The 27,673-nt window shown below is 41.9% G+C and overlaps 1 protein-coding gene across 1 annotated transcript; it reads left to right on the top strand.

The window, feature by feature from the left end:
* Positions 1-3,038: 3,038 nt before the first annotated feature.
* LOC131926539 (prohibitin 1-like) lies at positions 3,039-4,057 on the top strand. Its single transcript, XM_059282046.1, has one exon. It carries the CDS (start codon positions 3,093-3,095, stop codon positions 3,909-3,911), a length of 819 nt encoding a protein of 272 aa, XP_059138029.1. The 5' UTR covers positions 3,039-3,092; the 3' UTR covers positions 3,912-4,057.
* Positions 4,058-27,673: the final 23,616 nt, after the last annotated feature.

The raw sequence follows: 27,673 nt of genomic DNA on the forward strand, positions 1-27,673 counted from the left end.
CTAACCCTAGCTAGACCCCAGACTTATTCTTAGTTTTAAACTTAAATTGGTTGTTTAGTACCCTTACCTGACTTGTTTCTAAATCCAGCAATGTTTCCTCAATTCTGCATCAGTCATAAATCTACATTATGGAGTTGAATTGATCATTCTAGAACCTTGGCTCTGTAGAGCTTCAAGGTGTTTCACAGGACCTAAAATCTAAGTTATTTTTTCCCCCAAAAATTCAATGACTGTTCTTCCATTTACAGGGCACCATCTCCTTGTCTCCTCAGGCTCGGAAGTCATCAGGGCATTTTACAGTATCTTTTCTTTATACAGTATTTCCATCCACTCAAAGGAAACAAAAATACTACTTTACACTTCTGAAAACTAAACCAAGCCTGATCAATTGGGACCAATTTAATTGTGTGTGTGTGTGTGTGTGTGTGTGTGTGTGTGTTAGACATAAAGTCACAGATTAACCACAACACAGCAACATTTTAGTGGCTTCAACACCCCCACTTTGACCATTTGACAGATCATCTGGACCAAAGAAAATAAACAGAAACAGTGGAATTGAATGGCATCATAAATCAAACAGACAGAAACATTTACAGAATATTCTATCCAAACACTACAGAACACACATTCTTCTCAGCAGCCCATGGAGCTTTCTCTCAAGCTGGTCACATATTGAGACAGAAAAACAATCCTTAACAAACATAGAAAAACTGAGAAAAAAATCCTTTTATTTTATCTGACCACAATGAAAGAGAGGTAGAAATCAACAGCAAGAGAAACTACAGAAAATACCCAAAGTCATGGCAATTAAACAATACATGGTTGAATCATTAATGTGTTGTTGGTAAAAATCAAGCTAGAAATGAAAATTCCTAGAAGTGAATGAAAGTTAAAATACAACATACCAAAACATGTAAGATACAATGAAGGTAGTAGTATGAGGGAAGTTTGTGGTTCTGAATACAGACATGAAAAGGTCAGGGACTTCTCAAATGATTTACTGATATAGCTTAAGGCATGGCAAACCAAACCCAAAAGCAGCAGATGGAGAGAAATAATTAAGATCATAGCAGAAATTAGTGAAAGAAAAATAAAAATTAAAGGAACAAATCAAAGGAAAAGTTAGTTACTTAAAATATTAACATTTTTATTAACCTCATAGTAAAAATAACTAGGACAGCTAAAGAAGACCCAAATTAAGAAATTAGAGATAAATTAGGGAGACATTATGATGGGTATCAATGAAATTCAAAATATCTGTAGGGCATACATGAGAAACCTATGTCAAATTGGAAAATACTAAATTGGAAAAAGGAATAAATTCATTTCTAGATGAATATAACTCTTAGCCAAAGTTAAAACTTGAACAGGATGACATCAGTAGACATACAAACATGGAAGGGGGAAATCCTATGCGGCATCAATCCTGGACAAAGAACTACAGGCGATTAAAGAGTGCTGAGGGTAGGAGAACTAGACTTTTCTATGGAAGAGATCACCAACTTGTTATTTAACACCAAGTGGTCAGCCCTAAAATCACATACATATTAATACATATACATAATCATAATACAAATTGACCAGGATGTATTTGTATATTTAGAAGTGTGCAGTGTGTGTGTGTGTGTGTGTGTGTGTGTGTGTAAAACAACTGAAAAAGTAGAGGCCATGAATTTGAGCAAGAACAAGGGCTTATGGTACATGGGAAGGGCTAGAGAGAAGAAAGGGAAAGGGAAGGATGTAGTTGCATTTTAATTTCCAAAACTAAAAAAAATGAGACAAAAATTTAAGCAGATCTATAGCAAACAATGAACTCGAAGCAGTAATTAGAAAAAAAAAAAAAAAAAACAAGCTAACTAAGAAGAAAAGGTCCAGGTCCTTTGCCAGGCAAGATGTGCATTCTGGTGTAATTGTGGCATAACTGTTGGGAGGGTAACCAGCCACATTCTAACTGGATACGTGGCCTGCTCTAGAGAAGGGAATTCATACATGGTACCAAACCAAGCCAAATGTCCATAAATTATACGTCTTTCAACTTTGATCAAAGATGCTTCTTCACACAGTGGTCAGCAGGCAGTGCCAAGGCCCATCAACCAGTCAAAATGTTAAAATAAGTGAATGTTGAGGCTCAGCCTTGAATGGGACATTACTATCACTCCTCCCTAAGACTCAGGAGACATCATGGAAGTGACAAAAAGAACATGGGAGCTAGAGGATCGGAGGAATGCTCTGAAATGCTGTCTTCCACACATAACGTAATCATTGCACTTATTACTTATAGCACCTGTGGTTACCTGACTGCACACAATCAAATCAGTCAGTATTTCAGTACAGATGGGAGAGGGAATCATAAGCCTCCACCCTGTCTGAGGAACTGTTGGCACTTGATAGCTACTGGGACAGAGGAAGTCATATTTCTTGAGTGGCGTGGCCCCTGGTAGGTTGCCCATGTTCTGGAGGATGGCTCTACTCCCATACGCAGGCAGGCAGCACTAATTGTACTCAGTGTGGTATAAAAAGAAAAAAAAGGAAGACATGGATATGGCAGGTAGAATATTAGGGGTATTGGTGGGAGTAGGAAAAGTATGCATGTGGGATGTGATCAAAATACACATTATTTATGTGCATCAAATTTGGCAAAAAACTGAAAATATTTTTAAAAATCCTAGGTCCTGAGAAGTCACTGCAGAATTCTCCCAAGCTTTGAATCAGAACTAACTAACACCATAACTTCTCATATAATCCCATAAAATAGAGAAGGGAGGAAATCTCCTGAATGCTTTTCTGAAACAAGTATCTTCATGTCAAAATCAGATATGGACATAACAAACAGAGAAAGTTATACACTCATCTTCCTATTGAACATAGATACAAAAGTTTTCAATAAAATACTTGCAAACTGAAAACAAAAACATATCAAGGAAACTACTTATCATAATCAAATTGATTGCTTTCCGGAGATACAAGGATGGTTTGACATATATACATCAATAAACAAAATTCATAATATAAATGGATTTAAGAAAAAGTCTGGGGAATTCATGTGGAGGTCAGAGTGGAAGCAGGTGTGAGTGGGTGCAACAGAAGGAATCATGGCTGCCAAAGTGTTTGAGTCCATCAGAAAGTTCAGCCTAACGCTAGCCGTTGCAGGAGGCGTAGTGAACTCTGCCTTATATAATGTGAATGCTGGGCACAGAGCTGTCATCTTTGACCGATTCCGTGGAGTGCAGGACATTGTGGTTGGGGAAGGGACTCACTTTCTCATCCCTTGGGTACAGAAACCCATTATTTTTGACTGCCGCTCGCGACCCCGGAATGTACCAGTCATCACTGGTAGCAAAGATCTGCAGAATGTCAATATCACACTATGCATCCTCTTCCGGCCGGTGGCCAGCCAGCTTCCTCATATCTACACCAGCATCGGTGAGGACTATGATGAGCGGGTGCTGCCATCCATCACCACAGAGATCCTCAAGTCAGTAGTGGCTCGCTTTGATGCTGGAGAATGGATCACCCAGCGAGAGCTGGTCTCGAGGCAGGTGAGCGATGACCTTACAGAGAGAGCAGCAACGTTTGGGCTCATCCTGGATGACGTGTCCCTGACACATCTGACCTTCAGGAAGGAGTTCACAGAGGCAGTGGAAGCCAAACAGGTGGCTCAGCAGGAAGCGGAGAGGGCCAGATTTGTGGTGGAAAAGGCTGAGCAGCAGAAGAAGGCAGCCATCATCTCTGCTGAGGGTGACTCCAAGGCAGCCGAGCTGATCGCCAACTCCCTGGCCACAGCAGGTGATGGCCTGATTGAGCTGCGCAAGCTGGAGGCTGCTGAGGACATTGCTTACCAGCTCTCCCGCTCTCTTAACATCACCTACCTGCCAGCCGGGCAGTTGGTGCTCCTCCAGCTTCCCCAGTGAGGCCTCCCCTGCTTGCACCTTCTCGGGCCAACCAGGCCAGGGCCTCCATCATTCTGAATACACTTTCCTTCTGCCCTACCCCAGAAATCACTGTGAAATTTCATGATTGGCTTCACATGAAAGAAATAAAAGCAAAATCACTCAGATCTCTAAAAAGAAAAAGAAAAAAAAAAAGAAAAAAAGAAAAAAAAGTCACATGATCATGTCAGTACATTCAGGAAAGCCTTTGACAAAATCTACTATATCTTCATGATAAAAGCCTTGAGAGCCTAAGGGTGGAGGAAATCATCACAGAAGATGGGTGGAAAGAATTTAAGAGCTAGAAAATGGAAAGAAGTACTGTGAAGAGCTGGAGAGCTGTCTTCTGAACACAAAATACCTGTACATCCTTGGCTGTCTTCACAACACTGTACCGATCAACATTCCATCATGGAGGATGTGGGGGTCATGAGGCCAGACCACTTTCTTGGGAACTATAGACAGATAATTGTTGGGAGATTTAGGCAGGGTACAAGAATCATGTTCCTCACTGATATCCACAGGAAAATTGTTCAAGTAAATCAACTCCCAGCCATGCTCAGGCAAATAACCCCAATCAAGTGCAGTGGGCCACAAACACAAAGGCATGAAAATAGGATGGCTGTTTGTTGGAAAGAAGGTATTTGGTAGGAGGGCAAATTAGGTATGTAAGAGAGGATAATAGGAGAGAATATGATCACAGCACATTACAGATATGTGCAATGAAGTATTAAAAAATTATAAGGAGACAAATAATAATATGGCTATGTGTAATGATGTTTGCATGAGTTGGCCTTATTCAGGTTATTCTAATTCACTGAATGGATGAAGCCTTCAGATTTTAGAATTTTTTGATCGTGTTTCAAATGCCATAAGCATTTGTTTACAATCATAGCTGATTCTCTGTCAGTTGCTCCAGTATGGGCAGTCTCATCCGCACATAAACACAAAATGATCATTAGTACAGTGGATCAGGTTTCCACTGCTAAGAGAATTTCTAGTCTGTCCCTCTCCTTGCCTCATCTCCAAACTCCTTAAAAGTGGCCTTTTCCTTCCTGCATCCAGACCCTCACCTGCTGCTCACTGGTTATTCCAACTTAAGGCTGTCAGAACTAACACATGGTACTCAATTAAATATGAATTAAACAAACAGGATGTGATTACAATGAAAATTTTTGATTGCTTATCTATCTGAAATTAAAATGTAACAGGAAAGCGAGTGTTTTTATTTGTTAACTTTGGCAATCCTATCTGTATCATCGTCTCCTTTATGTCTCCCAATATTTTGCTGAAATATTCTCCACAATGATATACCTAACCACCCAACATTCCAACAACCTTTTTTTTCAATAACCTTGTCTACTATTGAATATTTCCTCCTCATAAATTTGCTTCTCTTGATAGTTGTATTTCTCTAACTTCCAATGAGACTGGATTTTGTTCTGAAGTCTCCACTCCCAATAAACCTGAATTTCCTTCTATTGCCAAGTTGCTTTGCAGTGTGTCTAGAATAAGCAGGGCCCAGTTCCCTGTCTCACTGACTGTACTTGGGCCCATGTTGTGTGTCAAGGAGTTGGTGGTCATCAGATACGGATCTCTCCAACCTGTGGCATTTTGTGGAAAGTTACTGATCTGATAGCATTGTCCTTGAACAAGAGACACATGGAGTGGATTTACACCTAATTGCCAAGCTAAGACAAAATAGCATTCTTTTTTTTTTTCTTCGAGATAGGGTTTCACTGTGTAGCTTTGCCCTTTCCTGGAACTCACTCTGTAACCCAGGCTGGTCTTGAACTCATAGAGATCTGCCTGGCTCTGCCTCCCTAGTGCTGGGATTAAAGGAGTGTGCCACCCCCGCCCCGACAAAATAGAAACTTTTGTCAGGACCACAGATTGGGAGGTTTTTTTTTAGAGCATCTTCACAGCAAACATGCTGTGTTGTACCATCCTTCACTGTCAGCCCCTCTTCATCAGCAACCTCTACGTGTAACTATTGAGCTGGGGTACAAAGTATAAGACACATCTGGAGCATTCCTTTATTTTGTTCGTTCTCCATGTTTCTGACCTATTCCTGTTTTCTTTTTCTTTCTTTCCATGATGTTATCCTTCAAGTACTGTCTCCTTAGTATCACTGTACATTCAACTAACATGTCTAAGCTCCAAACCAAACCTACAGTACCTGTTCCTGTGGTCCAGCTCCTCAAATCAAACTGATTTAAAAAGCTAGTAATCACTATAACCCCAAACCATTTTATTTGGTAGTATTTACTTCACAAGTTTCAAAATATAATGATGGACCACATAACAACATTTTTGTCAACAATGGAGTGCATATAGGATAGTAAGAACTATCTAATCAGGTGTGAATTAAATGCACCTTCCAGATTTGTGTAGGCACACTCTGTATTGTTAGCAATTGCCTACATCTCAATCATTAAGCCACATGTGTTTGATTTGTTCTTGAAATTGATGAGGAAGCTAGTGAGAGCATAATTAAGGAAAGTTGGGGACAGAAGGTCATGTGGTGTGGAATATTTGTTTGACTATGCAAAGATGTGCTACATTTGTATGTTGCAGAATATTTGCTTAACTATGTAAATATGTGTTGATGTTTTACCTTGCATGCCTAAGGCCCCTGATTGGTCTAATAAAAAGCTGAATAGCCAGTAGTGAGAGAGGAGGTACAGATGGGACTTCCAGGCAGGGAGAATAAGCAGGAGGAGGAATTTAGGCTGGAGGTGGGGGAAGAAAAGGAAATGCCAGGTAGACATCAGGGGCCCACCAGCCAGTCATGGAGAAAGCAGAAAGCAGGGCATAAAGAATGAAAGAAAGGTAAAAAGCCCAGGAGCAAAACATAGATGAAGAGAAACAGGTTAAGTTAAATTATAAGAGCTAGTGAGACAAGCTTAAGCTAAGGCCCAGCATTCATAATTAATAATAAGTCTCCATGTCTTCATTCGGGAGCTTGTTGGCAGCCCAAAGAAAAATCCATCTACAGCCATGAAAGTCTGTTGTGTTTAGACACATGGTCCAAGATGGCTAATGCTGGATATTGGGGTTGGGGAGTTTAGACTCGGCACAAAAATGGCTGACACTGAATGGGGAAACCCGCCCCAAAGTAAATAATTATATAACCTTTTATCTAACTATTTGGAGTGGAATGATGCTTTTGTGTGAGTTTTATATAAATATGTCTCTGAGGTCAGAAGCAGGAGTCATATTTGGAGTCTTTGGCTTCTCTAGGCCTGTATGTCTACCTCCAAATAACCTGTATGCTGGCCTTCCTGTATGTTATGCCTGCCTGTGGGCAGTCCACGTGCACTGGTCAATGTAGGAGTGTCTGCCAGAGGTTGCCTTCTGTGTGGTGTCCCTCATCACAAATAAATAAAGCATGTCTTATCTTCCTGTGGCTTCTCATAATCTCTTCAACCTCTTGGTCTCCAGTGACCTCCCTCATTTTGCGGGGCATTGGAACTTGGACCTCACAAAAGTTCATGAGAAACTGGAGAAGCATAGTTTCCATTCTTAATTTGTTTGACAGTTTTTGAGTGCTTTAGGTTAGTAAATCACCAAGCAATGATACATATGAAGGAAAAGAAAAGTTTCTAGACCCGGAAACTAAACGAACCTGTGGATTAGAGTGGTATGGGCAAACTTGAAGGCTTTCCTAAAGAAATAAAATATGTGTTGAGAACCTTATCATAGGGTGAATCTTGCAGGGGAAGAAAGCCTGTGCAAACGACAGAGACAAGAGATCAGAACTGAAGGGGGACCACTAGGTTTGAAATACCAAGGTAAAGAAGCAAGTGGGGCATGATCATGCAATGTCACCTTCAACTTCTGAGAAAAATCTGTAGGTGTTACCTGTCTGCACATACTTGGTACTCAGTCTTCCTTGTAGCAGGAGGCAGGTAATCACTAGAGAGAATAGAAGCCAAAATATCTAGTAGCTCCTTCAAAGTAGACGTCTCCTTTGTCCTGGCCAATACTACTGCAAAGGTGAGCAGATGAACACAGCATTTGATATCAAGATGACGGGAACCCTGGGATCATCCATATGTGACTTTCAGGTTCCCTGGAAATTAGTGCCATAGCAGTCATGTAGAATAGGAAATGAAAACAGAGGACTGCATTCAGGAGATATTTATGTACGAGGCAAGTAGTGACTTACGTTGCTTTCATGTGTATTCATCTTCTGCAACCTGGCCTTACTTAGCTCTAAGAGAGAGTGGGAATGCCCAGAAACATGGGGCAAATTCAGTGTTTGGTGAGAAGCAAATTCAGTGTTTGGTGAGAAGCAAATTCAGTTTTTGGTGAGAATAAGTAGAAGTCAAAATTCCCTCTTTGTATTGCAGTCTTATGAAAGCTAGTTTGAATTTTTCTCTGCTGAGTAGTATTCCATTGTGTATATGTACCACATTTTATTTATCCATTCTTCAGTTGAAGGGCATCTAGGTTGTTTCCAGGTTCTGGCTATTACAAACAATGCTGATATGAACATAGCTGAGCATGTGCCCTTGTGGTATGTTTGAGCATTCCTTGGGTATATGCCCAAGAGTGGTATAGCTGGGTCTTGGGGGAGATTGATTCCCAATTTTCTAAGAAAGCGCCATATTGATTTCCAAAGTGGTCGTACAAACTTGCATTCCCACCAGCAGTGGAGGAGAGTTCCCCTAGCTCCACATCCTCTCTAGCATAAGCTGTCTTCAGTGTTTTTGATCTTAGCCATTCTGACAGGCGTAAGGTGGTATCTCAGAGTTGTTTTGATTTGCATTTCCCTGATGATTAGGGATGTTGAGCAATTCCTTAAATGTCTTTCAGCCATTTGAGCTTCCTCTTTTGAGAATTCTCTGTTTAGTTCTATAGCCCATTTCTTAATTGGACTGTTGTGCGTTTTGATGTCTAATTTCTTGAGTTCTTTATATACTCGGGATGTCAGTCCTTTGTCAGATGTGGGGTTGGTGAAGACCTTTTGAGGTTTGCAGGCAAATGGATGGATCTAGAAAAAAATCATCCTAAGTGAGGTAACCCAGACTCAGAAAGACAAACATAGTATGTATTCACTCATAAGAGGATATTAGATGTAAAATAAAGATGACTAGACTGCTACTCACAACTCCAGGGAGGCTACCTAGAAAACAGGACCCTAAGAAAGACACAGGGATCGCCCAATGGCAGAGAAATGGATGAGATCTACATGAACAACCTGGACGTGAGTGGGGGTAATGAAAGGCCAGGTTTGAGGGAAAGAGAGCTTAGGGGAGCAGGAGATCCCAGCTGGATGAAGAACAGAGAGGGAGAACAAAAAATAAGAGACCATGATAAATGAAGACCACATGAGAATAGGAAGAAGCAAAGTGCTAGAGAGGTCCACAGAAATCCACAAAGATACCCCCACAATAAACTACTGGCAATGGTTGAGAGAAAGCCTGAACTGACCTACTCTGGTGATAGGATGGCCAAACACTCTAATTGTCATGCTAGAAATCTCATCCAGTGACTGAGGGAACCGGATGCAGAGATCCATGGCCAGGCCCTAGGTGGAGCTCCAGGAGTCCAATTGGTGAGAAAGAGGAGGGTTTGTATGAGCGAGAATTGTTGAGACCAAGATTGGAAAAAGCACAGGGACAAATAGCCAAATGAATGGAAACACATGAACTATGAACCAATAGCTGAGGAGCCCCCAACTGGATCAGGCCCTCTGGATAAGTGAGACAGCTGATTAGCTTGAACTGTTTGGGAGGCATCAGTGGGACCGGGACCTGTCCTCAGTGCATGAGCAGGCTGTTTGGAACCTGGGGCTTACGCAGGGAAACTTTGCTCAGCCTGGGAGGAGGGGACTGGACCTGCCTGGACTGAATCTACCGGGTTGAACTCAATCCCCAGGGAAGTCTTTGCCCTGGAGGAGATGGGAATGGGGGGTGGGCTGGGGGAAAAGTTGGGGGGGGAAGGACAAGAGAATCCATGGCTGATATGTAAAATTAAATTAAATCATAAAATAAAAAAATTATAAAAAAAGAAAATTAGTTTGAGTAAAATGATGTGAGTCTCCAGGCTGTAATGGTTAATTTTCATTATACACTTGGTGGGATTTGGAATTAACTAGAAGGCATATCTGTGCAAGGGTGTTTCCAGTGAGGTTTAGGAGGGAAGACTCACCCTGAACATAGGTAACTCCTGATTAACCAGTCTGTCTCCATCTTGGTTATGAACACTATCTTATGGTAATAACAAACTAAATTCATTCCTGTTTGCAATTAAATCTGTTTCTCAAGGATTGGGCAATGTTCCACCTGTAACCTATAAATAGTTATGTATTGCCTGTTTCAGGAAACCACAATCATGCCTTTGCTTCAAAAGGTTATTATAACAACCTGCTTTTATGACCACCTGTTGCTATGACCACCTTGTTACAACTGTTAAGACTACCTTGTTAAGACTATCTTGTTATGACCAACTTGCAACCATGTCTTTGTTTCAGGAGGATTTTATGACCAACTTTTTATGCTTAATGTTCTGCTTTTATAATCCTGCCTATTGGCCTGCCGAATCCTCCATTTGGAAACCCCCTACTCCTGAGCTATAAGACCTCTTATCTTCCCCCAAGTCTAGTGCTGAGCTCTTGAACCCCACCTTAGGGATAAACCCTCCATGTACATGAATTTTAAAAAAAAGCTTGCTTTAATTAATTTGGCCGTGATTTGGGCCAATGGTCTTTCTCCCCCTATTTGATGGATTAACAGCTCCATCCCATGGGCTGGGGAACCAGATCGAATAAAGTTAAAAAGAAATGCTGAATAGAATACCAGAATTCCTCTCTGCTTCCTGGCCATGGATGCAATGTGACCTGCTTCACATGCCTTCCTCCACAGCTAAGAGTCACTCTGTCTGTCAGGCTTTGCCAGCCATGAGCCAATGTCTTTCCTCCTTAAGTTTCTTGACTATTATTTTGTCACGACAAAGACTAAAGTAACCATTGAACATGTATTTGAAAAAGAACCCCGTATTCTGCCTTTACTCTTCGCTCAACACAGCGCCCAGGTAAGACCAATTACATTTTCCTAGCCATTTATATCTCTTTCATTTGATTAAAATTAGTAATTTGATCCTGTGAGAACAATGCTTGTGGATTTTATTTATTTTCTTGGGAGCCTTTCAAATAACATTTTAAAGAACCAAGGAATATTCTCCCCACATGTCTCTAGTAGTGATGGTAGAGGTAGGCCCTAGAACATCCACTCTTGAGGATTGCAGCCACAACTCTGAGCATTAGTGTGCCTGGCAATTTCACTGGAGTCTAGGAATAGAGATGTTGGTGGGTGTTAGTCAGGCAAATCTACTAAGTAAAAAATTAGGCTGATGGCTGAGAATAATTTTAATACAATGGCAACTATGGACCAAATAGGACTTCAAGGTATATTAATCCTCTTTCCTAGAATATTAGACAACCAGAACACTAGCTGATAGAAAATTAAAAGCAAGCAAGACTCACCAAAGGGTGGCTAGATGGCCTCACAGCACCAAAAATAACCAAAATCCCAGGGATGGGCTAGGTATCAGCTGGCCTCCTAAAACTCTGACTTTCCACATCTTCCCCCTCCAGAAGCCTGTGTGTGTTGAAGACCCCAAAAGCACAGAATGAGCAGGGACTAACAACCAAAATGAAATTCTCGTCATGTATTCTCATCTTTCGGGGAGAGAGCGCTATTTGTGAATTATCACCAATTATTATTAGCAGTCGTGTTGTATTGCTCTGCTCGATATCCAATTTTTAAAAAAGGGAAGAACAAAAGTGCTGTCTCATTAAGCTACACCAGCTGAAGGTCTAAAGTTCAAAACTATAACCCGGATTTCACTCTCAACCCCTGCTCTCTGTGGGTAGGAGAAAGGAAGACAAATAAGTGTGGTGGAACACATTGGCCACTGGATGGCAGCAGTGCTTCATATAGCTTAGCTGACCTCTTGAGGGCCATTGCCTTAGACATCTCAAGAGGATTTACAGCTAGGATGGACCAAACTTGAAAGCTGGAGGACAAGACTAGGCTTACTGGCTGTTTCATTACATAAAAGTATCTGTTTTTAACTTTAACTGTATCATAATTTAAAATCCAAACCTTTGTCATTTTTCATTAAATAGAGTGCCTTATTTTGTAGCACGAAATGGAACTTTTAACTCTACAGCTTTCCGATCACAGCAAGTTCGTATGCTTTCCCTCAGTGAGTATGGTCAGAGCATCCCTACCATTTCACTTATTTAGTACTGAGTTGTCCTGCCCTCCGGACCAGCCTATAAGCAAACCAGAAGGGCCCAGGTCACAGAGCGGAAGCACGGAGAAAGGAGCGAAAACATCCACAGCCAGGCTGAGTTACATGCTGGAAAGCTTAAAGGGATGAGCGAAAACATCCAAAGCTAGACCCTGTTAAATGCTGGAAAGGTGGTTATGAGTTTCCTAGGTCTGCCACAACCAATTACCACAAAATAGGTGGCCTACCATAACAATAGCCGTCATCTTCTACCTCTTCTGGCTTCTGCTCCTCCAGATGGCCCCTGGATCACAGCAGTAGCTCGGTCATCACTTTCTCTTGCCTTTCCTCCCCATGTCCCTGTCTCTTAGAATAGACCTTGTCATTGGAGTTTGGGCAGGACCTAATCGTGATAACCTCATCTCAGGATCCTTAACTATTAAGAAGGCTTCCAAGCACAAGTATGTAATCTCATCCAATCACAAGTAAGTAAGGACATCCAACCAAGCTCGGGGGAGGCAGGTTGTCTTCTGATGTCTCCCTAGTCTTGTCATTCACGATTGACCACCAGTCTATCTGGAGAGAAGCCACCTAATAGCAGTTAGAGTGGTAAGTCCCCTTAACTGTGGTGCTGTCGTTTCTGGGAGTTTGTCACTGGTTTAAACAACAACAACAACAACAACAACAACAAAAAAACACACACACACACACACACTTCAGGATACCTCTGAAAACCCTTTGGTGAAATAACTTGCTATGTGTGTTATCAAGAACTACTGCACTGATAATATTCAATTTATACCGCTACAATGATAACAAAATATTCAAATTGCATTAGTCTTTTTTAAAGATTTATTTTTAATTTTTAATTATGTAAATGCATGCGTGTCTGTGTGGTCATATGCATGTGCATGCAATGCTCACAGAGGCCAGCAGAGGGCAGTGCCTAAAGAGGCCAGCAGTGAGTATCAGATATTCCAGAGCTGGAATTGCAGGTAATTGTGAGCCATCCGATGTGGGTGTATGGTCCTCTATAATACCCATGCCATCTCTCCAGTCTTAGATTAGTCCTTTTTTTTTCTCTCTTTTTTTATTGATTCTTTGGGAATTTCACATCACACACCCCAATCCCACTCATTTCCCAGTCCCTCCATGTCTGCCTCCATCCTGTAGCCTCCTCCCCAGCAAAAAAAGTAAAATAAGTATTTTGCTTCTCCATCTTTCCTACCTCTCCTTCACATGTTCATTTGTCATAGTGGCCTTGGAAGCTGAAGTATGTCATACAGTATAGCCTTTACCTCTAACAGCTTTACTTGCAAATGTTCACTTCGATGAGTTGTTGGTCTGGTTCAAGGCCTTTGGCTTCTGTCACGCCATCAACACTAGACCCTCACTGAAACTCCTCTCAGATATTTTGCTGTTGCCCTGAGTTATAGAGATCTTCAGGATCAGTCCCTTCATTCACTTTAGCAGATCATAGATGGGGTAGATGTCGGAGTGGGCCAACTCCGAAGCCTGAATGTGTGGCTGGGTGGTAGATTAGTTGGTTAGTCCAGAACTTCCCCATGACCACCCGCCTCAGGAGAGAGTCAGGGCCAGTTTTTCTGTTACTGTGGCCTTCAAGGGGCAGGAACAATTCTCCCAGAGCTGTTGAAGGTTGGGGTAGCTCTCCCAGGAGGAAGGAGTAGCTCTCACACTGAGGCAGCCAGTAAGGAGCATGAAGACTTCTCCCCATGTTACCACCAGGGCTAGTTCTCTCATGGCTCCTGGTGGTAACATGACCCATGGACATCAACACAGACTCTGGCTGCCTTAAGACCATAGACCCAGATATGGCCCTCAGCTAAAGCGTGTGCCCAGATGTCACCATGGCCCTGGGTGGCAGCACAGATCAAATCAGTATGACTCTGGGAGGCAGCTTGGCCCTCAGACATCAACATGGCATCAGGTGACAGCTCAGACCACAGGCATCCACATGGCCCTCTGTGATATCATGGTCCAGGGACGTTAACACAGACTCCAGCGAAGGTGGGGCCATGGACCCAGATACGGCCCTCAGCAGCAGCACAGACCTAGACATCACTTGGCCCCAGGTGGCAGTGTAGGCCTGTTGGCATAGGCCTATTCAGCCTGTTCTTCACCACCTTTGTGTCTTCAGTTCTGCCTCTCTCCACTGTTTTGTGGGTTTTTTTTTTTTTTACTCTTACTCGTTACTTTTGGCTTTTTTGGGGGGGAGAGAGGGGTCCACCACCCAGCTCCCAAATAAACAGAGTGACTCTGGTGATTCCGTAGGAAGTTAGAATGGGAATCCCAGTAGGAGCATCTGATGTGGACACCCATCATGTTTAACTGAGATACCTAGAAATCCAACAGAGCGGCACCAATTGAGAGGCCTACAGAATCTGGGATCTCAGTTCCAGCCTTTGAGTCTGATATTCACAGAGGCAACTATAAGGTTTAATTGCAAGGGAATGCCAGGGATATTGCTCAAGAAAAAAAAAGTGAAATAAGTAAAGGAAGTGGGAACAAAGATAAGGAAGACATAAAAGGAAGGAAGGAAGAAAAAAGAAAGGAAAAGGGCAGGGGGAGTAAGCACTCCACTGGAGAATCCTTTGAATTCCCGCCTGCCCCCTCTCCGAATTCTTACTGGAACAGTGTGACTCATGATAACATTCATCTCCGTAAGGTAAGACCCAGTCCTGCTTCAGTCTGCCCAGATGAAAGGTACTCTACAAATACAGAATGGTGGCATCCGGGTTGGCATTTGAGCAAGACAGGATCTCAGTGTGGTCTCCCATTATTTAAAAGCAAAGCACTCCTGACAGAGATGTGGGGCTTCACACAGTCCCACTGTGGGTTGGAGAGCTTTCTGGCAGGGCCATGGTTGCCAAGGAAACTGCAGCAGGAAAGACTAGCCATGTGGGTTCTTGGTTGATTGGTGAAGCTTAGAGCAGAATACCACCTGAAAGACAGACTTGTAGCGACCGGGGCAAAAGCAAATCATGGTTACTAGAAGGGACCATATCCATCTTCTCCCTCACATCCCATCTGGTTGACAGCTCCTATCACAGAAGGATGTAGTCTTCTCTGGACCAATAAATAGGACTTGGAAGCCATGAGCGTGAACATATGTTTCCCATAAGGAACTGTTGCCTTACGTAGTTGCAACTGGGTTAGACTCAGGTATCCTTGCCTATGTTTGCACTGTTCAATAAGGACCAGAATAAAGGCTGCCTTGCCAGCTTCTCCACTGGGGGGATGTGTGTACAGGCTTAGGACATGCCACTTATTTGTTTTACTCACTGCACATCTGTGAGCTTGTCTTGACAGCTCCCCGGTGGAATTAGTTCTTCCTCTCTGCTCTCTGGGAATGACGTTCAAGTTTTTATTATCACATTCTATTGTTATTATTTGGGGGACTGCCTACTATTTTTTAGACACCTATTGCTTTTACTAGCCAAATGATTTTCTTGACATCAAGGGTTATGTTTATTTATCTCTTGCAGGTGGCCAGGGCAAGGACTTAACAAGATAGGTTCTCCATAATTATTCCAATGATCTGTTCTCCTGAGGTGAAAGGTGAGGGAAAGTGGAAAACACAGCCAAGCGTGGAATGACTCCATGAAACAGAGACTATGTAAACCATCGACAGGGAGACCTTTCCTAGTTGCAAGCCATTTATATAGTTAATACACCTACTTTTCATGTTTCTTCCACCCCTGTAAGGTAGGTGGTGCTGCTCACACAGAAAAGAAACTCAACCCAAGAAAGTTCAAGTGACTTACACCAATCAGATTTACCCCATCCCTTAGCCATTGCATCACTGTTTCAGAGACTTATAATAAATTTTGTAGAGTCTTGTTTATGGTGCTCCTCGGAGTGTGAAGGACACAGACCTCTAGTGGTGGTGAAACCATCTTTGATGAGAGACAATGAAGTTAGATTCTGCATTGGCTGGGATACAACCAGTGGTGTGTGTGCGTAATGATGCCAACATAATAGAACAGACAAAACACACTAGAAGTAAAACCTGAAGTTCCAACATTTACTAGCCCTGGAGGAATTTTCAAGTGATTTAAACACTTTGCTATTCAGATTCTTCATCTCTAACTAAGATGAATAATATGACTTTCCTAAAAGAAAAGATGTAAGAATTACACAATATATACAATGTGCTTAGTATAATTCCCAACATAAGTTAAGTGCTTAGTGAATTATCAGTCTTATTACTAATACCATCAGGGTAAATATGGATGTTATTGTTGTTATGAAAATTGTCGTTTAGGAATTGTTTGATTGATTTTTAAGGGATGGGGATCTAATCAAGAGTATACTCACCTCTGACGATGTTCTTAAGGAGCTGTTCATTTTTTTTTCTCATTTTTATAACAGAGTCTTGCTATGTAGTCCAAGTGGCTTGCACGTACTGTAATCCTCCTGCCTCAACTTTCCAAGTACTGGGATTACAGGATGAGCCACTATGCCTGGCGATTTAAGAATCACTGAAATATTATTTCAAAATCTTGGCTTCTTTCAAAGCTTAGTGAAAACAAAAAATGGTGCTGCTCAATAAGAGAGTGGATTCTGGTTGGTCAGTTAACACTCTTCTCATCAAAAGCAGCCAGTGACCCGCTGTGGGGTTTGCCGAAGTCAACAGAGTGAGATCTTCTCCGTGTTTGTAAGAGAAGATAGTTAAAGCAGAAACTAATCTGTGTAAATACTTTGAAAACTAAAAAACGCATGACCTCCTGGAACCTTGATCCTTAACTAAAATTTACAGAAATGGTCTTGTCTATGTTCTCTACTTAATGTGGACTGGATAGACATTCTTTTTCCTTCTCCTGCCCCACTGTCCTGCCAGAGTCTCTGAAACACACATTCTTTTTATGGAACACATGTCTAAATAACAGCTTTGTAACGTGCTATGATACTGGTGCCTTTCCTCATTCTGTAAATTCATTGTCACACACTCATTCATTTCTTCCTAGGTAAACTTTCTATAGCTGGATAAACCACCCATAAGCAACTCTATTGGGGGATTTATTAAGACAACTCCACATGTTAAAAAGGAGGTTTATTTTGGGGTAACTTACAGCCAGTAAAGGGATTGGTTACAGGATCCAAGAGAGCTGTAGTGCAGTTCAGCAGTGTTCTCTGGAGAACTCTGCTCAGTCTACATCCAGCATCCAGGATCACAAGGAATCAAGAGAGCCAGCACATCTGGATCCTGGGTCTTAAGGGCTCCCATCTCATCTCGGACCCGCCCCAGGAGCAAGTCATAGGTAGGTGTGGCAGTTACCGGAAGCCTTACTAGGAGTAGTACTTCCAGGTCAAAGCTGGAACAGCTACCCACTACATAACTCAACAGCCCAGGAAATACACTACTGATTTTCCCATGTTTACTATCTGCTGGAGACCATGACCAGACCTCATAGGGAGGTAGTGAGCCATGGGCCCTAAAGCCAGGATGTATTATTTGCCACCAAGTCTCTGCTTCAACTTATGAGGAATTCAGCCCAAGATCACATAGCAAACAATGATCTAGCTATCGAAGTTCTGGCTGTCATAAAACCACAAAACATGTCACTTTCCTTAAGCTCCCTGGAGACATTAGCAGAGCCCAGTCTAACCCCTTGCTGCAGTGGTGGTCTCCTGACAGCTTCTTGGCTTCCCTTGTTCCAGAGACCACTCTTTCTCAAACATTTTCACGGCTCGTACCAATGCTCTTCAGAGGATGGGATCTGTAAAGAAGTGCCGCAGTGCTTCATGAATTTCACTCAGTTAATACAGACTTTGCCTTGGGAGTTAGCCCATTGTCAAAATTATAGCTTTACTTGAGATTCCTGGGCTGTTTCCATAGATAATTCCAGAAGGATTTCAGTCACAGGCAGCACAGCCTGAATGTGCTCAGCACACTTTAGAATCAAATGGGCTCATCTGCATCTCAGCTTAGTTTAAAAAAAAAAAAAAAAAAGCCACAACCAGAGACAGAAATGCAGTTAAAATCTTATATTTAGCATTGCATATGCTTGGGTCAAAATCAGCTCAGAATAGCAGTGCTAGAAATGAAATCAAACTTCCTAAATGTGATTGAATCTTAGAATGTTAATGCTGAAGGAGCTGTTGATTTTGTAGCAGTAACCTGGCCTAGGAAGGTGAAGGTTCATTTACCCCCTGGTTAGTGGGGGAACCAGAACCAGTGCTCAGTACTTCAAACCCAGTACAATTGCACCAGCGGCCTAACCAGTCTGATTTTTTGGATGTATGCCTTAAATGAACAACGCTGTTTATTCACCGACGTTATCTCACTTGATTTGCACGCACATTGTATTGATTCTCATGTAACGATCTACTAAATTAAGTGGGAGCCTTCAGAACGCATTTGCAATTCCACCTCCTTTGCCGCTGGAATTTACCCCCTCAACTGGAAAGATCTCAATTTGGCTGCATTCTGCACATGTCAAGATGCCAGGAGTCACAGTTCTGTGTGTACAAGGTAGCTTTGCTCTCTTGCCTGTTCTTGACAGATGCTCAGGGATTCAGTGTGACACAAGCAGGCTCAGTAAGAATTATTCAGTTACAGCTATACAAAGGAAACAAGACCCAGCCTACGCCCCGCCCCCCCCCCAAAAAAAAAAGACAGCACATGAGAGTGATTTGTTTTGGAAGAAACTCTTGCTTCTCCCTAGCTCCTAGCTTCGGCTGACATTGAAAGGGATGAAGACAGAAAGAAAGAATGACTAACACAGCAGCCTGCTCACCTCAGAGCTGCAGCTCCTGTGGGTCCCTTCATCACGGGAGGTGTGAAAAAGGAAGAGCAAGCAGGGTACATAACAGTCAGTTCAGCCAGCAGAATTGCACATGCCTGCACCAACGGTGGTTAGGAGGTCTGGATTTCTCCCTGCCACAGTCTTGAGCAAGTCATTCGACTCACTCAGAATCCTTGCCCTGACCCAGGTCAAGGGACATTTGGGTTACATTAGTGTTATTAAATACCATCACAGTTGCCACTATGATGATGATGATGATGATGAGTTGCAGAAGCAAATCTTTGTTCCACAGAAATCAAAAGTGTGACCTGTCTTTAATAAGGTGACCTTAAGGTTGGGCATGTGAGAATCCCTCTGTTGCAGGCCCTCCCCTATTCATGCCCCTGAAACATACAGTGCATCATCTATTGAGCAAGGTTGCAAGCAAATTGCCAGTTTCTAAGGATCTCTGTTTCTCACCTTATCAATCTCCCTTCCATGTCTGTCTGTCCTCTGCGCCCAGCACTTTCTAACACACCACTAGGAAGGGGAGGGAATCAGATGGCTCACCACAGCCTCTGATCTCCAGAGTCAAAGTGAGCATTGCCATCCAGATGGCACTGAAAATACCCTGTGCCAAGCCAGCAGATGAATGCGTTAAGTGGTTGACAACTCACAGTTGACAGGTAGAACTTGAAATGGAGCCTGCTGCATATTTGTGTCTATGTGCATGTGACATTGAGGTCCAGTGTCTTCCTCAGTTGTTCTCCCCCCTGATTTTTGAAACAGGGTCTCCTATGGAACCTGAAGAGCACTGACTCAGCCTCACTGGGAGAGCCAGAGAGAGCTTCCTCTCTCTGCCACCTCAGTGCTGGGGTTGCAGGCACATGCATCCACACCAGGCTTTGTACATGAGCTCCCAGTGCCCAAACTCAGGTCCTCATCCTTGATCAGCAAACACTTTTTTGACAGAGCCATCTCCCCAGGCCAAGGAAGAGCCTTGTCATAATCCTATAAATCTTGAAATTTCTAGATAATCATTCAACAACAAAAAACATTTCTTTTAACAAATACAAAGCCTATGCTAGATGTAAATTGATTTAAAATTGTTTTATGAATAAAAATAATATCAAATATGTTTCTCAGTTTCATCCCTTACCATTAAAGCTACCTGGGGTCTCACTAGGATCTTCACTGTGTAGACAAGCACATTGGTTGCTGGGCACTAGTCTCTCCCCATGATCTTCTCTCACCCTCATTTTCTATATTGTGATTTCATACAACAAAGTCTTTTCATCACTCCCACTGATTTCTTAGGCACTCTGCATTTAAGATGGTTTGAGAGGACTTATCTGTACGAATAAACCCATTTTTTTAGAACAGTGTATATATTTCTCCTAGTGTTATTCTTCTACATCGTGCACTGTGAATCACCTAAAATGTGATCTTTACTAATTCTTAAGAGGTTTTGCAAAAAAAAAAAAAATTCAACACTGAAATGTCATGGGTAACATCTCCTCAGAATGATTGCAAACACAGGAATTGCTATGTGTGAGATCCCTATTGTTCTGGAATTTTGGCAGAGGCTCCAAAGCTGCTAAGGAAGGCTGTTAAATATCTGTGCATTCTAAAAAGAGATATCAGATCATCCAGGCAGTATTTGCTAAGAGGTAATCCAAGACACAGTTTGCTTACATTAATCCCCAAACTCTTCATCTATGGCAATTGCAGACAGAGATTGACCATGGAAAGTTTGAGAGGACAGGTGTCCTCAAGGGAACTTGCCAAGGTACAGAATATCACTCTCACTTGAGTAGGAAGATGGCAATTTTCTCCCAGAAGCTCCCAGAGCTTCTAGACTCCAGAATCTAGAGAATGCCTAGTGAAAGAAAAAGCAGTTGCTTGAACTAGGAAGATCAATTACACATTGTGTAGGGATATTTGCAAACTGTGGAATTCTGTGAGCTCTTTTTTTCTCCAGTTTTTACAGACAATGCCACAGCTAGCTGGAACAGATCTGAGTCTCACCTAGAGAAAACCAAGGGATACAGGCAATGTGTAAATTGACTCAAGGCCAGAAGAGCAGAAAATGCTCATAGACTAAGTGTCATTGCCACCGTGGATGTCCCTTTAGCAGAAAATTGCATACGGGAAAAAAAAAAAAAAACTTGTCTTGAATAATGCTTGCAAAGACTCTGCTCTTAGTGGGCTTGCTGATAGGAGTTAAATATCATTGGGAGAAAATATCAGAAATACATAGTTATTGGTGACATAGGTAGGCTGAAATGATGAAATTGACCAACCAGAGACTGTACAGCTTTACATGGGAATGGGAGCTGTTGAGACCCCAAGAGATCAAACTGTGAACCCATGAAAGAGAATGCAACAAGACTCAGTGTTTGTATACAGCCCACTTGTAGGATAGCTCGGCGACAGCCTTCATAGTCCCTTTCTTTTCTTCCCAGCTCTTAATACAGCCCTGGAGGAGCCAGAAAAAAAGGAGAGGGAAGGACTCCAGAAAGGGGTGAGAGGGAACAAAAACTGATTATCTGATCCCATTTCCAACCTCTAAGTTCTTTTCCTGAACTAGGCTGACATTGGTCAATAATTAGTTGCATAGCTGGGTGAGAGAATAGACTCCAAACATTAGAGTCTTATAATTTTAGACTCAGCTACACATTTTAAAAGCATATGGACAATGTCAGACATACCCAAACAGACTGGAATAGTGGTATAATGGACTTCTGGTGGCCTCATCACCCAGCACCAATGGCGGCCATCTATTTATATCCTCTTCATATTCTTCTACAAATTAAGTTGAACCATGATATGACTATCATAATTCCTAAATGTAGAATTCCAGTCTGGTGTCTGACTACCAGTGCCTTCCAGATGTCATAGGCTCTTCTCCTGCCCCCTTTTTTTCTATCCAGATTCTAATAACAAAAACCGCCTTTTAGTCGTGTCTTGGGGTGGAGGGATCAGCCTATTCCTGCCTCTCAGTTTGTGTGTTTAGAGGAATGGTGACATACGGGTACCCGGAGGGTATGAAGAGGTTTATCAGTCACACAATGGAAGTTTATGGAAAGAACAAGGTGGGCATCCAAGTCCTTCTGACGTGATTTGAGCCAAGTGAGAACCAAGTGGTTCGGGGCTTTGCTGCAGTTAGAAGGTGGGGTTTGGGTGGGTTTCACTCTACTAGCTGTGTACATCCCTATCTAGTAGGCATCCTCTCAAGTTGTCTGTAGATCCTGGGCCTACACCTTCTCCTGTCTAACTCCTCAGGCAGTATGCGAACAGAAAGACAAAAGTTGCTGCCCAAAGCACTTCCTCTGAGCCAACAGTACTGTGCCAGAAGGCAGAGGCCAAGCGCGGCCAAGAGTGGTGTGGCACTCTTCCCAGTATCAGTTCTCACTGGGAATGCTGAATAGACACCATAAATTACAGCTCTTCACAGACGAGTTTCTAGGAATATTTTCATTCTCTGCTTCTATTACATGTTCCTTCTTAGCAATAGATGCTAGAGTCCAGATCTGGCCCCTGGGAGAATTAATTCAGCAACTCATCCCTTAGCAGTGCTGAAGATCTACCCTGGGTGTCTCAGCATTCAGCCAAGGATACGCTCATTGTTGCCAACTGCAGAAGTTTAGAATCAGCTCAACACCTGAGGAACTACTGAGGTCCTCCTAGGTTTTGAATGGAATACCTAAAATCTATCAAGAGAAAATCACATTGTTCTCTCTCTCTCTCTCTCTCTCTCTCTCTCTCTCTCTCTCTCTCTCTCTCTCTCTTTCTTCCATAAATTAGCCTAAAGTACCAAAAATACTGTGGAGTGTAGCATGAATCTTAAAGAATCTTATTAATAAAATCAAACCCGAGGCCAGTTATTGGGGTCAATGCTGGTAGATCAGAGAGACAGAACAAGCCACAGTTATCTCACCTTGCCAGTTCCTCAGCTGGTCCTGTTTCCTCAGACTGGAAGCCTCTGAGTCCTCATCCAGAATGAATCTCAGCTGAACTGTGTTGCTCCAAAGCCTGAAAGCTTAACCAGCCAAATACTTAACCAGGCAAATGTTTCTAGTTTCTGGTCCTCACGCCTTATAAACCTTTCTGCTTTCTACCACCACTCCCTGGGATTAAAGGCTGCTTTCTGGGATTAAAGGCGTGAGTCACCATGCCTGGCTGTTTCCAATGCGGCCTTGAACTCACAGAGATCCAGAGGGATTTCTGTCTCTGGAATGCTAGGATTAAAGGCGTGTGCTAACATTTTCTAGCCTAAGTATCTTGTGGCTTTTCTGTTCTCTGACCCCAGATAAGTTTATTAAGGTACACAATATTTTTGGGGAACACAATACCACCACAGTGGAGCCTACATCTCTCATCTGTCCAACAGTATCCTCCATTCTAAGATGCATCATGTCTCAGTGGAAAGTCCCCACTATGACCGGGCATAAACAGTGGTATTCTGGATCCCACTTGAGAGAACCAGTGTCAGGTATAGCAAATAGAATTTTATAGTTTAATGGATTGTTTTAAACAGATAACAAGTTAACTTTTGATCAAGTATAAAAACTATACCTTTTTCTGACTTCCTATTTTATTATTTCATTTTTATTTATTTTACGTGTTTGGGTGCTTCAGTGTGAGTACATTGGTGCACCACTGGGATATCCACACTGCAGCATGAATGTGGATGTCAGAGGAAAGCATCCAGAATTTGCTTCTGTCCTTCTACTTTGTGGGTCCTGGGGATCAAACTCAGGTCATCAAGCTTGGGGGCAGGCTGCTAAGCCATCTTGCTGGCCCACAATTTACATTTTCTTTAATATTGTGTATTCTTTAACCAACCAGTGCGGTGATAGTTATTTATGTTAGTATCATATTCTACCAAGAGGTAGCAGTGATCTGCATAATGCCATTACAGTGTCAGAGTGCTCCATATTCGTCTTTGCGTTTACCATTGAGATGTGCACTTCCGTGGGTTTTTATGTTGTTTGTTAATTAAAGCCCTTTTATTTGGGTGTAAAGGTATTCCGTTAGCACTCTTTGTAAGTAATAGAAGGGATGAATTTCTTCAACTTCTATTCCTCTGGAAATGTCTTTATCTGTCTTTTATTACTCAAGTAAAACTTTAGTAGGTATAGCCTTCTTGTTCGATAGTTCTGAGTCTCAGTACTTAGAATCTATCACTGTCCCTCCCTCAACTTCTGTGGAGAAGTCTACTGGTGCCCTATGCAGGTTCCCTCCTATGTGAAGGCTTTTGTCTTTCTTGAACTTTAGGGACAGTTAGGTTATGATATGCCTTTAGTTTTCTTTGAGTTTGTCTTACTTAGGATTCTTTGTACTTTATGAACACGGATATTCCTCTCTCTACAGGAGTAGCTTGAAATGAAGAAATATATATATATATATATATATATATATATATATATATATATATATATATATCTCAGAAATTATCAAGCCCTGCAAACAGAATTTAAAAATTTTCAACCAGAGTCAGTCATTACAATCTGACTGGCACATACACTTGCTGAGGATGGAGAGGGTGAGAAAATAAAACTTTGAAGAATTTACATAAACATCACAACAACTGACAACTTTTAAAATGCAATGGCTTTATTTTATTTGTTTCCTCATGAATGTGTGTGTGTGTGTGTGTGTTCTTGTGTGTGCAGATGTGTGTGCATATGTGTGGGAGTGTCTGTGGAAGCCTTAGGGCAACCTCGGATACCATTCCTCAGGTGTCATCCATAATTGTTTGTGAGACAGGTTCTCTCACTCACCTGGAACTCCCCAGGTAGACTAGGCAGACTGGCCAGTGGGATCCAAGAATCCACCCGTCTCTATCTCCCTTGCTCTGGGATTACAAACTCCCATGTCTGCACTTTTTATATAGGTTCTGAGGATTGAACTTAGGTCTTCATAGTTTCTCAATAAGCACTTCACAGATAGAGATATCTCATAGGCTTTATTTTCTTCTTTTTAAAATTGGGTCTCATTTGGCTTATTTCCTTATTCTTTCCATATGAGAATGAATTATGCATTGTGATATAATTCATATTTCAGATTTAAGATACCATAAGAGGCAGGGTGGAATCTCATTTGGTAGCTTGGACTGGGAGTCAGAATTCTGGCAGTATCACTTTCTAATCGCTTGACCATGAAAAAAACTTCATTAAACATGAAAGTCTCAGTTTCCTTATCAGAAACCATATATTTGCTTCTTTTAAGGCAAAAGTCCATTTACCAATCACACAAGCTGTAAGAGGAGAAGAGGCCAGATCAAGGGCGGCAAACAGGAGCTGTTAGACCCATATGTGACAGCTTGTTGATTCGGGGTGTGTCTCTGCATAGTGCCCACCAGCCATCCTTTCTGTGCTCATGTGCTTTACATGTGTGACAACATAATCTCCAAACATGACCATTACCATATACATTTTTATATTTGAAACATAAATTGATCTGAGTCACACACTAACGGCTTCATCCCTTATCTTAGGACACAGAAACATAAGTTTAAGTTTTTATCAAAATACTATATAACTCAACTTGAAAGTGTACCACTTTTCACTTAAATGTCTGCAGACTTCTTTGAGTGGCTCTCTTATCTGGTATTACGGGTAGATTTATGCTTGCCTATAAAATACTCTGGAGAGAGAAATGGTAACAATAACAGTCATGGGAAACAGATGATAACAACTATTTGCTTTGTCCAAAAAGAACGCAAAGCAGAAACAATTGAAAACCCAGTGCACTAGTAGGCAGCTGTTAGGAGCTATACTTTCTATAGTAGTGGATGTATCACTGCTTATAAATCAAAGTTCAGACTCTGTGAGTTCCTATGAGCCAAGTTAGTTGTTTCTGTGGGTTTTCTTGTGATGTCCTTGACCCCTCTGGCTCCTACAATCCTTCCTCCCTCTCTTCAGCAGAATTCCCCGAGCTTGGCCTAATGTTTGTCTCTCTGATGAGAGTTGGGCTAGTCACCAGTCTGATGGCAAGTTCAGGTTATGTGTCTGCTATTGCTAGGAGTCTTAGCTGGGGCTGTCCTTGTAGATTCATGTAAGTTTCCCTTGCACCAGGTTTCTACCTGACCCCGAAAAGCACCCCCTTTCCAGTTATCTCTTTCAGTACTCCCTTTCCACCAACTCCTCAACATGGTCCCTCAAGTTCCCATGCTCATCTGACCCCAATCCACCCACGAGATCTCTTCTATTTCCTCTTCCCAGAAAGATCTGTGTGTCCCCCCCCAAAACTCCTTGGGGTCTCCTCTCTGGGTCTGTGGATTGTAGCATAGTTATCCTTTACTTTACTGTTAACATCACTTATAAGTGAATACATACTATGCTTGTCTTTCTGGGTCTGGGTTATCTCACTCAAGATGATTTTTCTTAGTTCCATCCATTTGCCTTCAAATTTCCTGATGTCATTGTTTTTAACAGCTGAGTAATACTCATCATGTAAATGTTCCACATTTTCTTTATCCATTCTTCAGTTGAGGGGCATCTAAATTGTTTCTAGATTCTGGCAATTACAAATAAAGCTGCTATGGACATAGTTGAGCAAGTGTCCTTGTGGTATCATTGGGTCTTCAGATAGATCAATTCCCAATTTTCTATGAAACTGCCATAACAATTTCCAAAGTGGCTGTGCAAGTGTGCACTCCCACCAGCAATGGGGGAACCTTCATGGGACTGACCTAAGCCCTTTACATATATGTGACGATTGTGTAGCTTGGTCTATTTGTGGGACTCCTAACAATGGGAGCAGGGCTGTCCCTAGTGCTTTGGCTGGCTCTTAGGAACCTATTCCTTCCTCATACTGGATTGCCTTGCCCAGCCCAAATTCAAGGGGAGGTGCTTAGTCTTAGGACAATTTGATATGCCATGCTTTGCTAACACCCATGGGAGGCCTGCCCCCTTCTGAACTGAAAGAGGGGGGAGTGGATTGAGGGGATTGGAGGGGAGGTTGGGGAAGGGAATGGGAAGAGAGGAGGGAAAGGAAACTGCAGCTGGGATGTAAAATAAATTAAATAAATAAAAAAGAATTATTTATTTAAAAATATATCATAGTTAGAACCAGAAGATCTCTCATAGGGAAATTCTGACAAAATTCTTTGTGACTAATACTCTCCCATCTTACTGTTTAGTGTATCCTAACCCAAACTGATACCCATTCAAATCTTACCTATTTAAATCTAGTCCTCAAGGTGGGCTCCACATCTTTATGGGTTTCACTTGTGTCTCAGTAGCTACAAGTTATCTTTTGTTTTAAAATTTAACCCTTACCTGTCTTTTTTTTTTTTGCGTTTTCTATGCACTTAATCAAGTGTGATCTCACAGCACCTCAAGCCTCTTTCTTTGTGCTGGGTGCAAGTTTTCAGCACAGAAAGAGGGAGCTTACAAATATGCTCTAGGAAATGGCTATCTCAAAATGTGCCTATATTTCTGTATCTACTACTGAAGATGTGGGAAAATAAGCAGGAACTTTACTTTTAAATCTTGATTAATATTCTGATTGCTTTGTTTTTGTATTTTTGGTCTTAATGAATGTAATATTGGAGGAAATTAATCATATAGCCACCAACCACTAGAGAAATATCACAAAGAAGATGGTGAACTCTATCAAAATCCAAATCAGAGCCGTAAGAAATTAAGATGCTAAGTAAGACCAGACATCCACACCAGGCTCCAAAAAGCACTTTTCTCTATCATCATCACTTCAAGCACATGATTTTCACGCAGTAAGAGT

The sequence above is a fragment of the Peromyscus eremicus genome, chromosome 16_21 (assembly GCF_949786415.1).
Source record: "Peromyscus eremicus chromosome 16_21, PerEre_H2_v1, whole genome shotgun sequence".
NCBI lineage: Eukaryota > Metazoa > Chordata > Mammalia > Rodentia > Cricetidae > Peromyscus > Peromyscus eremicus.